Genomic DNA, 13,892 nt, shown 5'->3' on the forward strand with positions numbered 1-13,892 from the left:
GGTTTTGTGAATTTCTTATTTCCGTGTTGATTCCTTGATCAAATATGCATGAAACAGATGTTTAAACATGGAATAGAACACAATTGTCTGTGATCAACGAGTTTGGAACAGGATTTGAGATGATTTAGGGATTGAGAATTTTTTTCAATTTGGTTTTTTTTATCACAACTCGATTTCGCCTTTCATTTTCATGTTGCTTTGAGTTCTTAATTGATTATAACCATGTTGAGAGCAATGATTCTATTTTGTAGAGAATGAAGCGCACGAAAACATCAGCAAAGAAGAACACACAAGAAGAGGGTTCGTCTCAGCGAGAGAAGCAAAGGCCAAAGAAGTGGGATAAGTCTGATACCACCCACTACAACAACATGAAGAAGGTAGCCGTTCCGGCTACACAACTAGCATGTCCTGAGACGATGACAATATTGGGAATCAAATCAGACATTGAAGGGCTGTTCCAGAACATGGGTCTAGGCCAACTATGCAACCTCAACGAACCCACTTATCCGGAGTTGGTACGCCAGTTCATAGCATCCGCATACGTCAGCCATCCCGATGATAGCCATCAGGAAGGTTTTCTGGCATTCGTAGTGCAGAAAGTATACTTTGAGGTATCTTTCACAGACCTCTGCGGACTATTTGGATTGAGTGCAGGGGAGAGGACATCTGGTCTTTATTGGACTTCAGAGCTGTTGAACTTCTGGGAAACGATTGGCACAGGGGTTTATAGATCTTCTCAGGCAAAGGAGTCACTTATCCGGAGCCCAGTACTGAGATATGCCACACGCCTCATTGGCTCATTGCTATACGGGACAACCACAGCCGCATCAGTCACGCAATGGGAGTTGTGCCTCCTGTACCAAGGTGTGAGGCATTTGCTACCGGCATTTGGAAACTCTACATTCCCACCTGCTACTGCCTTCAACATGGGAGCGGTGCTGGCCGCAAACTTAGCAGGATACAAGGGGAAAGTAACCAAATCCAAGAGCAATGCATGTGGATTTGGTGCAGTGATTACTCGGATCCTTACACATGTGGGTGTAGACTGCGAGAACCATCAGGTAGCACTGGACAGATCGAACAACATTGCTTGGAACTACCTGGATGTCATTTCTCTAGTAAGTAAGGAGTTCATAGCTGGTCCCCACTCGAGGATCGATCGGGATGGTCCTTACGTCTACGTATTCCAGGACCGAGCGAAGAAAACACTCTACTGCCACCTGCCTCAGATCGGCCTGACTGCTCTACTTTCAGAGGCTGCAGTTGAGTTCCTACCCCCTGCTACCGCACTAGTAGACAAGCCATCCTTCTTCACGCCAAAATATCAGACCAAAGGCAAGGCCGTGGTTGATGAAGAAGGAGAAGATGAGGCTGCACAAGCCATTCCAGATGATTCACAACCCCATCAGCTACTCCCATCAGACTCCAGCCAGTACAAGCTGCAAGAGCTTCCACCGAACGCCACTTCGCGCCAGCAACAACATTGGAGAGATCAGAGCATAAAGACAAACAACGACATGCTACACAAGATCTGGGCTGCCATTTCACGTATCAGGCCGTGTCGTTGCCAAAAGGATGATGTAGTTCATCGGGACAACTCTCCATCCAGCTCTGGTTCGGGTTCGAGTGGTACACACAGGGTAAGAAAGAGGTCCAAGAGACCCAAAGATGCAGGAACATCTGGAGCAGGAGACGAGGAGTAGGAGCTATCACCGGCCAGTATTGCCATTTGATTTCCGACCGCGCTATTTTATTTTCTTTTCTATTCTAACGTTTTATGGTCTTATTTTCTGTTAATTTTGAACTTAGTTTTTTTTTTTTTTTTTTTTCTTAATTATGAGTTCGTATTTCTTTTACATGGTTTCTTCGTTTTATTTGGTTGTGTTTTGAGTAGTTTTTAATTCGTATTCAGCTTTGCCTTGCTAGATAAACCAAATAACTAATATCCGAGGAAAGAGGTTATATCAAGTGTTCCTCGGAATTTCCTCGGTATTTCTTAAAAAAAAAAAAAAAAATCAATGGTAGTCTGTTTCCGAGTCATCATCACCAGATGAATCTGAATCTGGATCTTGGTGAAACTCTCCAATCACTGGTTCATCCTCTACGTGAACGACGGCTTCCTCTCCAAAGTCGGTTAAATCGACTACAAGGCCAACTCCAGCTAAATCTTCTGCTGCACTTAAGTTGCCGGATGTGCTTGGTTGTAGTGGGTCTTCCAGCTCAGAACTTCCCTGAACTCGGCCTCTCGGGTTGAGTCTTGTAACAGTAACCCATGGATCATCTCTGTTCCTTACCCGGGGGTACTTGATATAACAAACCTGTAACATTTAGAAAAATTATAAATTAATACACATGATGATGAATCATTCTGAATAATTAACATTTAATTACCTGATCGGCCTGAGAAGCAAGAATGAAAGGATCATAATATTGCAGCTTTCGCCTCGAATTTACTGATGTAACACCAAATGCATCTGTTCTCACACCTCGATCTGGAGTGTTGTCGTGCCAATCACAATAGAAAACAGTACAGCGCAATCCAACCATGCCCAAATACTTGATTTCCAAAATCTCATGTATGTGTCCGTAGTATACATCATCTCCTGATGCAGAACAAACGCCAGCATCATAAGTCGTACTCGAACGTCTCCTCTTCTGAGTTGTGAATGCATATCCTCGAGTACAAAATCTCGGATATGACTTCACAACAAAGTTTGGTCCAACGACCATCTCACGTATCCAATCGTCAAATGTTTCACCTCTGGCCAAACCAGCAGACACCTATTAATAGCACATATATATATGTTATATCAATAAATGTGAATTAGTATAAATATGTGATAAAATATATTTTAATTTGTTTAAAGCACTCACATAAGTAAACATCCATCCAGTAAATTCTCTCTGCTTCATTTCTTCTAGTTCGTCCTCTGTGGCGTATCTATACTCGAACCGCTTTTCTGCCATGAAAATCCTGTATATGATGACAATAATGTAATTAATTAAGATTTAAATTTCAACTTGTTAAAATAAAAATTTGTAAGCTCATTTATTTACCTCTCATATTGAAGAACGTCTTCGCAGTTGGTGAGCAAATATGTTTGCAAATGACTGCGCTCCTGCTCAGTAAGTCGACGGTCCTTTGGTTTTCCGCTAAGTCGTCCAACGTCTGTGAAAATGTCTGGAACCGTAACATGATATGTTGCCCGTTCGCCTCTATCATCATGCCGAGCAGGTCTTCTGTTTTTGGTCTGAACTTCTGCTGGAAAGTAGTACTCGGCAAAGTTTGAAGTTTCTTCATTGATCATCTGTGCGACTATAGAACCTTCCACCCTACTTAAATTTTTCACCATCTTCTTCAAATGGAACATATACCGCTCATACAGATACATCCATCTATACTGCACAGGACCACCAAGTTCCAATTCTCTTGCCAGGTGAATAACAAGATGCTCCATAACATCAAAAAATGAGGGAGGAAATATCTTCTCAAGGTTGCACTGAATCACGGCTATGTTAGTCTTCAAATTTTCAATACCTTCAAGAGTCACTGATCTCGTGCATAAATCGCGGAAGAAACCACTTATCCCTGCAATTGCTTCATGAACATTTCGTGGTAATAGTTCCTTGAAGGCGAACGGAAGGAGGCGCTGCATCATTACATGGCAATCGTGGCTTTTCAAGCCAGTAAACTTTCCTTCCTTTCTGTCGATACAGTTACGCAAATTTGATGCGTAACCGTCTGGAAATTCCACATCGTTTGAAATCCAATCAAAGAACGCATCTTTTCCCTCTGCATCAAGTCGGTATATGGGAAAAGGAGCCCTACCATTCTCATCAACATGAAGTTCTGAACGAGCACATATATCGACTAAATCCAGTCTTGACTTCAAATTATCCTTTGTTTTACCTTGAACATTAAGGATCGTGTTCATGAGATTGTCAAAAAAGTTCTTCTCAATATGCATGACATCTAAATTATGCCTTAGCAGATGATCCTCCCAGTATGGCAGATCCCAGAAAATACTTTTTTTGTGCCAGTTATGTAGTTCTCCAACAGCATCTACCGGAAAACGCTCATGTCCACCGACGTCTGGCGTCCTTTCTGCACCAAAATCTCTTAGTTGTATCTTCAAATCTTTCCCACAAATTTCCGGAGGTGGACTGTCAAACACCCTCTTGTTCTTCGTAAACAAATTCCTACTCCTACGATATGGATGATCAGGTGGTAGGAATCTCCTGTGACAGTCAAACCAACACGTTTTCCTTCCGTGTTTTAGTTGGAAAGCATCAGTGTTATCTTGACAATATGGACATGATAGCCTTCCATGCGTTGTCCATCCAGACAACATACCATATGCTGGAAAATCACTTATTGTCCACATTAGTACTGCCCGCATTTGAAAGTTTTCTTTACACGAAACATCGTATGTTTCAGCACCTTGAGCCCATAGTTGTTGCAACTCATATATTAGTGGCTGAAGAAACACATCAAGTGATCTCTTAGGATGCTCTGGTCCGGGAACGAGAATCGAGAGAAACAAAAACTCTCGTCGCAAGCACAAGTTTGGGGGTAGGTTGTATGGTGTAAGAATGACGGGCCATAGAGAATACTGTCTTCCACTCTTGCCAAACGGACTGAAACCATCAGTACATAATCCAAGGTAGACATTTCTTCTCTCATACGCAAAGTCGGGATACTTTGATTGGAAATGCTTCCACGCTTTTGCATCTGAAGGATGTCTGATCTCACCATCTGTTGAGTGCTCCGCATGCCATCTCATTGGTTGCGCTGTGCGTTCAGACAGATACAACCTCTGCAACCTTTCCGTCAAAGGTAAATACCACATCCTTTTATATGGCACTGGAACTCTTCCACTCGTATCTTTATAACGAGGCTTTCCACAAAATTTGCATGTAACCCGCTGTTCATCCGCCCTCCAATAAATCATGCAGTTGTCGCTGCATACATCTATTACCTGATACGATAAACCAAGACCAGCTACGAGTTTCTGAACCTCGTAGTATGAACCAGGAGCTACATTATCCTCGGGTAGAATACCTTTTACAAAATCAGCAATCGCATCCACACAGTCTTCAGCCAAATTATAATCTGTTTTAATGCCCATCAATCTTGTAGCAGATGATAAAGCTGAATGACCATCTCTGCAACCTTCGTACAATGGTTGCTTTCCAGCATCCAACATATCATAAAATCTCCTAGCTTGTGCATTGGGTAAATCTTCCCCTCTAAAATGATCATTTACCATCTGCTCAGTACCTACACCATAATCTACATCCGTTCTAATTGGTTCTTCTAATCTAACCGCTGGCTGAGGTTCGCTAGTACTACCATGTTCATAATCAGTTTCCCCATGATGATACCAAATTTTGTAACTTCGTGTAAACCCACTCAAATATAGATGAGTCCAAACATCCCACTCTTTAATAACCTTTCTATTTTTACAATTAGAGCAAGGACATCTTAACATACCTGTTTTTGCTTCCGGTTGTCGGTGAACTAACCCCATGAATTCGGTTATACCTCGTTGGTATTCTTCCGTAAGCAATCTCGTGTTCGGATCCAAATGAGGTCGATCGATCCAAGAACGAAAATAATTTGAAGAAGACATATTTTTTATGAATCAAATTCGTATGTAAATAGAGTAAGAGGGAGGATGAAGATATGAAGTGAATGAAGAGGAAGAGGAGTGCTTGTATTTATAGTTTAAATCCTGCCGACAGACCGAGGAAATTCCGACGGAAAAGGCTAGTTCGTCGGAATTTCCTCGGAATTTTGTAAAATCCCTCAACGGCTCTCCAACGGCTATAATATTTCCTCGGAATTCATCGGTTTTTTCCGAGGAACACATTTTTCCTCGGAATTTCCTCGGAATATTCCGACGGATTGATATTTCCTCGGAATTCCGTCGGTATATTCCGAGGAAATTCCGAGGAAACCCAATTTTGTGTTTCCTCGGAAATTCCTCGGAAATTCCTCGGTATATTCTGAGGATTTCATTTTCCGTCGGAATGTCCGTCAGAATACCGCTGTTTTCTTGTAGTGTATGATAGATGGGGGTCACGTGCCCCCAGCTAATTTTTAAATTTCTCTTTGCAATCAGCTCAAATTTTTGATTTTTAAAGTTAATTGGCTCAAATCTCATGATAATTCCCCAACTAATTTAAATTATTTAGGAGTGCCCCCGATTAAAAGTTCTTCTAGATGCGCCATGTACTTCGAGGAAGGCAACTATTTATAAAAATAAAAGGTATCTTAAAAAAAAAAACTTTAAGCACATGACATTATAAAAAAATAGTATTAATCCATATAACCAGAATAGTATTTTAATAACGCTTAGAAGTTGTTTACTTAATGATAATGTGAAAACAAGTCTCGTGCTCCGGTGTCTTACATCCAACTATAGGAAACAATGGAGTGGCCCATATTTAAATTCGGGGGGGGGGGGGGGGGGGGGGGGGGGGGGGGGGGGGGTTCGTTTGTTTATTAACGTTGGTCCGATTGCTGATAGAATTTGTAGTTATTACATGCAAACATTTTGCATATTGCGTTACATACAATATAGTGGTGGTGCCTGCTTTTTGTAACTGGGAAATGTTATTGATGGACGTTTAATGTGATCATTTTAAATATTCTTATAAAATATGTAATTTACTCTGATCTGGTAAGCTATGCTTTTTAGATTCATAACTTTTTTTGTTACTTAAAGAAAAAAGAAACTTGATATACAAGGCAGTTGCGCAAAACATTTATAGATAAAAAGTGACAGCGTCGGTAGGCTAGCGAATTGCATGGCACGTAGTCTTTCACTTTCGTGCAGTATGATGACGACATTAAAATATGGGCCTTTGGAGAGTATAGAGTCCATACATGATACATCGCAAGATAATCAAAAGATTTCATTTAGGCTGCTGAGCTCATTACTACGTTTTTTTTTTGGTAAAAATGTTTTAAGTTTATTTACCATTTTCAAGTTTTCGACAGAACAACATAGAAACTAGAAAAGACATACTGAAATTAACTAAGAACAAGGACTACAACAAGACAACAGAAACTAAAAACAATAGGGAACCTAAACCATGCAAAAGATCAACCACGGAGCATTGCCTCAACTGAAGGGAGAGGAAGCAAGAAACACCAATTGCAGCCGTTGGAGGGAAGAGAGTGCTTTAAGCCTGTGAGCACGGACCCGATAGATTTGGCCCATTCCCGGTGCCCACCTCAATATAGATGAGCAACTAACCCACACAAACCTCCAAACCGGGGATGTTAACTTAAACACAAACAGTCAGATTGTTAATTTGTAAATTATGTAACACTGCTTGATTTTCCATCAATCCTAAGACCATTCCGATCAAATAAATATTGTTAGTTTCGTCGCTGTCTCACCGCTCACGGTATAATGCATGACAAATGAATAATAATTCAAGTGCATATTATCTAAAAATCATGTATTTGGCTACATATATCGTGGACAGGTGCATAATAACTTTAGACCATCGTCTTTGAAAGTTTCTAGTGAAATTTCTTCTCGAGAAAATTTGAAAAAGAGAGAAAAGAAAGAGTTCCTCTACTGATAAGCTACTGCGCCAAAGTCATAAAAATATAATTTTTTGTTTGCTTTTTTTTTTGTTTGCTTTAAATAAATATAGAATGTTGTGTATCTTTTATTAAAATAAATATAAATACTATTTTTGAAAAAACTGGTAGAGTTTCCCGAAGTTTTTTTATTTATTTATCAAACGTTGGAATCTGTCATCATGATAAGTTAATTATTCTCTTTAGAGCATCATTAATGCAGTTTCTAAGATGGGGTTTTAAGCGAAAGAAGGCATTTAAGTAAATCAAAAAGAAAAGAAATAAGGATAACCGTTCCTTAATTAAGCGTTTTTAGAACCGATCGTAAAGGGGACTCTTATTACACGTGTCGGCTTTTGTGATTCTTTTTTTTTTCCTTTCTTCCCCCAAATCGATTTGCGATGGCCGACGAAGATTTCCAGTCTCGCGTCGAGAGGATCTTCGGAGCTCTCGCCTTCTCCCACTCCACGTCTTCTACTACCTCCACGTCTTCTGCGCCGCCGCTGCGGCAAACGCAATCGGGCTCGGTGTGGTCTCTCTCCGGCGCAGAAGTGGAGAACAGGAGTGGAAGCGAGAGCAGCTCGCTTCGTACGATAGGGAAGAGATGCCTTGTGCGTCATCGTTCGACGAGATTCTGAGGCAACAGAGGATCTCGAGCACTGATCGGAAGGAGGGTGAGGAAGGTGGTGATGAGGATTTTGGTGATGAGGATGATGATTGGAGCATAAGAGCATCCATGGGCCTTGACCGTACTCTCGATGATGAGGTATAATCAATTATTCTTTAAATTGTTTTGGTTAGGTAACGATTGTGCAAGTTAGGAAACGCTTGAGTAAAACTAGGGAACAATTGAATTCATATGTATTCATATCATTAGTCTGGAAGATCGTTAGGTTTTGTAGTACGTGAACTTTCAATACAATGATCTTGATATGAACCTTTGTTCACACATGAAGAATTAAAAGATTTAGACTAAAGTTCATATCAGTTTGAATTAATTTTAATCTCCAAGAGAGATTTAGCTTAGTGTTAAGAGAAATGGTAGCCTAAATTTTCTAGTTCTTTTGCAAATTAAAAGGTTCGTATCAGTTTCCAATTGAAAGTTCTTGAATTTTCAATTTTTATTGTTAACATTCGTAGGCTTAGTAGGAGAGCATCTCGTTTTCTTTGATACCGAGCATTGTTTCTATACATTTTGTTGTGAAACAATTTTTTTTAATTCATAAACCGCTGAAACAATTCTTCACGGCTTGAAATATTTACTTCTTGACGCTGGACGAAGAAGATGAGTATGATAAGGTCGCACTAGGAAAAGAGGATGGTGGTAAAGGCGTGTCTATGGAAGATGCCATTTCGAGGCCTTGTGGTGTGCGGATTCGGGACCCTCGTGCTAATCATGCTGCTGCAAAAATGAGGTTGAAGGAAGATGAACTCGAGGCCAACAAGTAAGGTTTTCTTGTTTATGTTTCTTCTTATTGAGTAAGTGAACTTCTTCGATTCTTCTAAAAAAAATAATTTTTTTAAAGAACTCTTAATTAAGAAACTACGATTTTTTAAGAACTCTTAATTAAGAAATTACCATTGGACCACTCAAAATGGGAGTTTCTTAACTAGAGTTCTTAAATCCACTTAAGTACATTTATATAATTAAATAATCATTAAGAAACTCAAGTGGGTTTCATGGGATAATCATGCTCTTAGTTGATTTGGTCCCTAAAATATGGTTCCAAAGTAACAGAAAATTGATGGAGTTGGGAAATGTCACATCTAGAAGATGTAGATTTTGGGTTCTTCCGGTATTGTGCACTAAGAGCATCTTTATCCAAGAATACTAGACGGGTTCTTAGCGTGTGGATCCCGCCTAGGACCTATTTTTTTTTAAGAAACCGGTTACCAAAACTACCAAATAGTAGTCGGTCCTTAAGGGTTTTTTACACTGTTCGCGGGCTCCACTGACATGTGACGGTCCGCGATTAGTTCATTTTTATTTTTATTTTTTCTAAATTCGAAAAAGTAAAAAAAAAAAAAATTAAAAAACCCCAAATAGGGTTTGTGGGATAATGATGCTCTAATAAAATGGAACTAGTTAGTGAATAATAATGAGACAACCACCTTTTTCCTTAACAAAATGCTTATTGCATCTAGAAGGTCAACTAGATGTGACATAAGCGAATAGATCTGATTAGAAGATCGTTATCGAGTTAAGTAATAAATTATGAAAAAAGGATCTTAACGTCGTTATTACCCTATCAGCTTGAATATTTCCGGACGGCTAAAACAATTGCCCTATCATCTGTGGACACAATACGAATCTTTTGGAAGAGTGTAAATACTAAATAGCTGTGTTTCTAAAAGAATAAAGCAAACTACATTAAAGACTAAGCTGAAAGTTTGTGCAACATCTTGAATCTTGATCAACTATGAACAATCTATTTTAAGTCTACACTATCTATGACTATAACCATGATTGGCAAGGCTCAAATCATAACTTATGTACTTTTCACACTTTGCATCTACTAAATCCAAAGTGTCATCCCAGTAAAATGTATAGTCTTGTGGATATAGAATTTATAAATTTAAAAATAGAAATATACTACATACTTTTTTGGTAAAAATATACTAAATACTTTATACTAATACAATTTTTTTTTATAACACAATGTAATTTTACTACAAACAACACGAATTATTCAATATTACAATGGAACATTAGTTGAGAAATACGATTACAAAACGTCTAAAACGCTAGTATAATGACAAAACACCGATTATTATTATGTTACAATGGAATACAAGTTGAGAAAACACCCATCCAATGGGAATAAAAACTTTGGAAAATGACAGAGTTTCAAACACAAAAGAGTTTAAAAAACCCTACGCACCACGTGCCAAGTCCCTGTCACGTCCCAAAAACCGTTGACACTCCTCCGTGACCCTGCAAAGCGACTCGTGCGCCGAACCACCACCATCGCTGCTCAAAGACATCTCCGCATTGTCTCTCAGCTTCTTCACTATCCTTCTCATCTCCTCACCTTCCTCTTCCACCATTACCTTCCTCAAAATCGCCTCAATCTCTGTCCTAGTAGTTGCCTCCTTCAAACTATCCGCTCGGACGGCGATCCCGAGTTCGTCGCTGAGCAAAACCGCGTTCATAAACTGGTCGGCAAAAAGTGGCCACGCGATCATCGGCACGCCGCTAACGACGCTTTCTAGCGTCGAGTTCCAACCGCAATGAGTCAAAAACCCGCCAACGGCCCTGTGGGCCAAAACTTCAGCTTGTGGGGCCCATGATGGGACCACGAGACCTCTATCGCTAGTACGTGTCACGAACCCTTCCGGTAGATATTCTGGGGTGCTGTCTTTGGTTCCGCCGCTGTTTACTGATAAATACGCGCCGCAAGACAAGCCGTCTACCGGCGGTCGAACCACCCAAACGAACCGTTGCTGGCTCTGCTCGAGTCCCCAGGCTAGTTCGGTTAACAGTTTAGCCGTTAGAGAACCGCCACTTCCGAAGGAAATGTAGAGAACCGACTCATCTGGTTGATTGTTCAACCAATCCAAAATCGGGTGAACGGTTTTCGATGATTCTACCGGTCTGCACAACGGACCGATCGGGTAAACGGGTACACGAGCGAACCGGCCCAAAAGTTTCGGGTCTTGAAGGGATTTCAATGATTTAGGCTCCATCTCATCCCATGTGTTGACCAAAATGCCATCTGCTTTTGGGTAAGCTAGACAGTGACGAACAAAATCCTGGTACAACGGTTCGTCCGGAACCAGGTACGCATCTAGAGTATCTTCGAATTGAACCGGTTCACATCCGGGTATCTCAAGCGGTTTTCTTTGCACGGTGTGCTCTTCTTTAACATCTTTCTCCAAATTTGGATAATATATAGTAACCCCAAGAAAACGTGCGTTGGTAGTCATGAACACATACGTCAACATTTTGAACTCCGCTGCAAGGCACAAAGCATCTGTGCCGAACAAGTCAACGATCAGAGCCGTTGGCTTTTGTATCATCGCAGCGATATTGGATCGGAGGGCTGGAACGGCTTCACGCATCATGATTCCTATCTTGGTCACCACGTGGTCTGCAGGGTCCACTAAGCCAGAAATGTCCGGCGAAGGGATATTGACAATGTCCACCCCGGTCGAGTTTAAGTACTTGGACTGAGAGGAGGCTGCGTCGGTTTCGAGGACGAAGACAGTGACCTGGAAGCCATGGTGAGCTGAGAGACGTTTAGCGAGCTCAATACCCGGGATGATGTGGCCCATTCCAGGACTTGAAAGCAAGGCGGCGTGTGGTTTTGTGAATTTCATTGATACTTCTTATTTTTGTATTGTTTGGTTTGCACGTCTTTTTTGTTGTTGATTATGGGTTTCTATGGTGCCTGCATTGGGTTCATTTATAGCCAGTATTATTACTACTGGTACAGAATATCATTAATAATTTGTGTACCCAGTCTAAATTTTAAATCATATAATATATGACTAAATATGTAATAACTTATGATTAGTTTGAATTAGTTAAACAATTATTATTATAGGAGTTTCGACCGCCGGTTATGTTTGTGTGTGAGGTGTATATTTTTGTTTTATTACTCTAACAAAGGCATTGAATGACGATTAGTAAATTATACTATCAAGTATGCTGAGATGCGGTTAAGATGCTTGAGCAAAATTTCAGAGATCGGTGTTTTCCAAGAAACGTCTAGGATTGTGTAGAATCAATCAACTATCCAAAATGTTTGAAGAAGTTGATACTTTTAGTATTTATTTTATCGGAAACATTTACAAAATTACGTATGCATGGAAATGTAATGCTTTATTGGAGCAAATAAACTTAACCGAGTTTTCAAAACGATTTATGTTTTCATCAATACCATTAAAAAAGTATCATTCATTTAATGAAAATTACGGTTTTCTCAAAAATACCCTTATTTTTACAAAGAATTAATAAAATTCATTAATATCATTTAAGTCTTTTGGTTTTGGACCTATAAATACACCTAAATAGATCTATAAAAATGGGTATATATATATTTAAAAGATATACTAACTTTAAATTTAATATAAGTATAAATATATTATGAACTATAAATAAATTAACAAACATGAAAATATCATTTTCTTAAATATTTGTATCAATATTCAAAATAAATCATTTGAATATTATATATATGTATTTTCAATACAAACCAAATCATATATCCTACACCATATATCATATACATATTTGAATATCATTTTTTCATGTATAATGTCATAATATTGATTTTTTCATATATCCTACACCATATATCATATACAAATTGATTTTACATAATATTAATATGACAATTACGAGTGTTCAAAAATATTTTAAAAATTATATTAAAATCAATTTTTAAATCTAAAATAAAAACACAAACTTATAGTAGATTATTAATAACGAAAATAAACTAATATTATCATATCAATAAGTTTTGTTTATATTATCATTTTTTTATTTGGATAATATGATAAAATTTCATCAAATTCTAAGGAATCACTAATTTATGTAATATTAAAAAATATATGAGTAATTTAATCAATTTTTTTTTAAAAAAATACTATTAGATATTTTGTATTTTATCGGATCAATGGTATCAGATTAAAGGTTAATAGTGAGTTTTTGGTTTTTTTACCGGATTATTTTTAATTAACGAAATTTTCTTTAAATCTGAACCGGATTATATACAATGTATTGTGTCTATAGGTTCAACCATGAATTTAGGTCGGATATGAAAACAAATCTTAAAACTCAAATATTATTATAGAACAACTACCATATTTCGAACAAATACCATATTTTAAAAAAAAATGATAAAAACCTAAAAACTCAATTGTTTTCGAAACAAAAATAATTGTAGTTTGTAAATCACTTTTCGATCAATAAATGAAAAAAAAAAACCGTCTAAGCGCGGATCAAAATTTAGTATTGGTTTAATATTGCACTGATGTTGTAATTATTGCGGAACAAAAACGAATCTAAAATGCAAAACAAAACTGTACAAGAGAAAATCTATAAAATTGTAAAATAATTATGCTATTTCGTAAATAATTTTTTTTTTTTGTAAATAAATTATCAAATGCATATAAAGACAACTTTTGTTATGGTATGCTAAGATTATGATATATACTCTTTAATGCAAAGTGTTTGGTTAAGATGTGCCAGATTTCACCAAATATACAAATGCAACCTAACGATGCCAAAATATATCCTTATCCATATAATTTTATCGAAACTCGACTAATATAAGCTACATTTCGA

The 13,892-nt window shown here is 38.2% G+C and overlaps 2 protein-coding genes across 2 annotated transcripts; one reads left to right on the forward strand and one right to left on the reverse strand.

The window, feature by feature from the left end:
• The first annotated feature begins 8,001 nt into the window (after positions 1-8,001).
• LOC106356142 lies at positions 8,002-9,049 on the forward strand. Its single transcript, XM_022709246.1, has 3 exons — positions 8,002-8,108; positions 8,150-8,366; positions 8,900-9,049. Exons 1-3 carry the CDS (start codon positions 8,002-8,004, stop codon positions 9,047-9,049), a joined length of 474 nt encoding a protein of 157 aa, XP_022564967.1.
• A 1,216-nt stretch (positions 9,050-10,265) lies between these two features.
• LOC106357659 (UDP-glycosyltransferase 72E2-like) lies at positions 10,266-11,972 on the reverse strand. The gene has a single exon (XM_013797342.3). It carries the CDS (start codon positions 11,918-11,920, stop codon positions 10,475-10,477), a length of 1,446 nt encoding a protein of 481 aa, XP_013652796.1. The 5' UTR covers positions 11,921-11,972; the 3' UTR covers positions 10,266-10,474.
• Positions 11,973-13,892: the final 1,920 nt, after the last annotated feature.

Source organism: Brassica napus, chromosome C9 (genome assembly GCF_020379485.1).
Source record: "Brassica napus cultivar Da-Ae chromosome C9, Da-Ae, whole genome shotgun sequence".
In the NCBI taxonomy this organism is placed as follows: Eukaryota; Viridiplantae; Streptophyta; class Magnoliopsida; order Brassicales; family Brassicaceae; genus Brassica; species Brassica napus.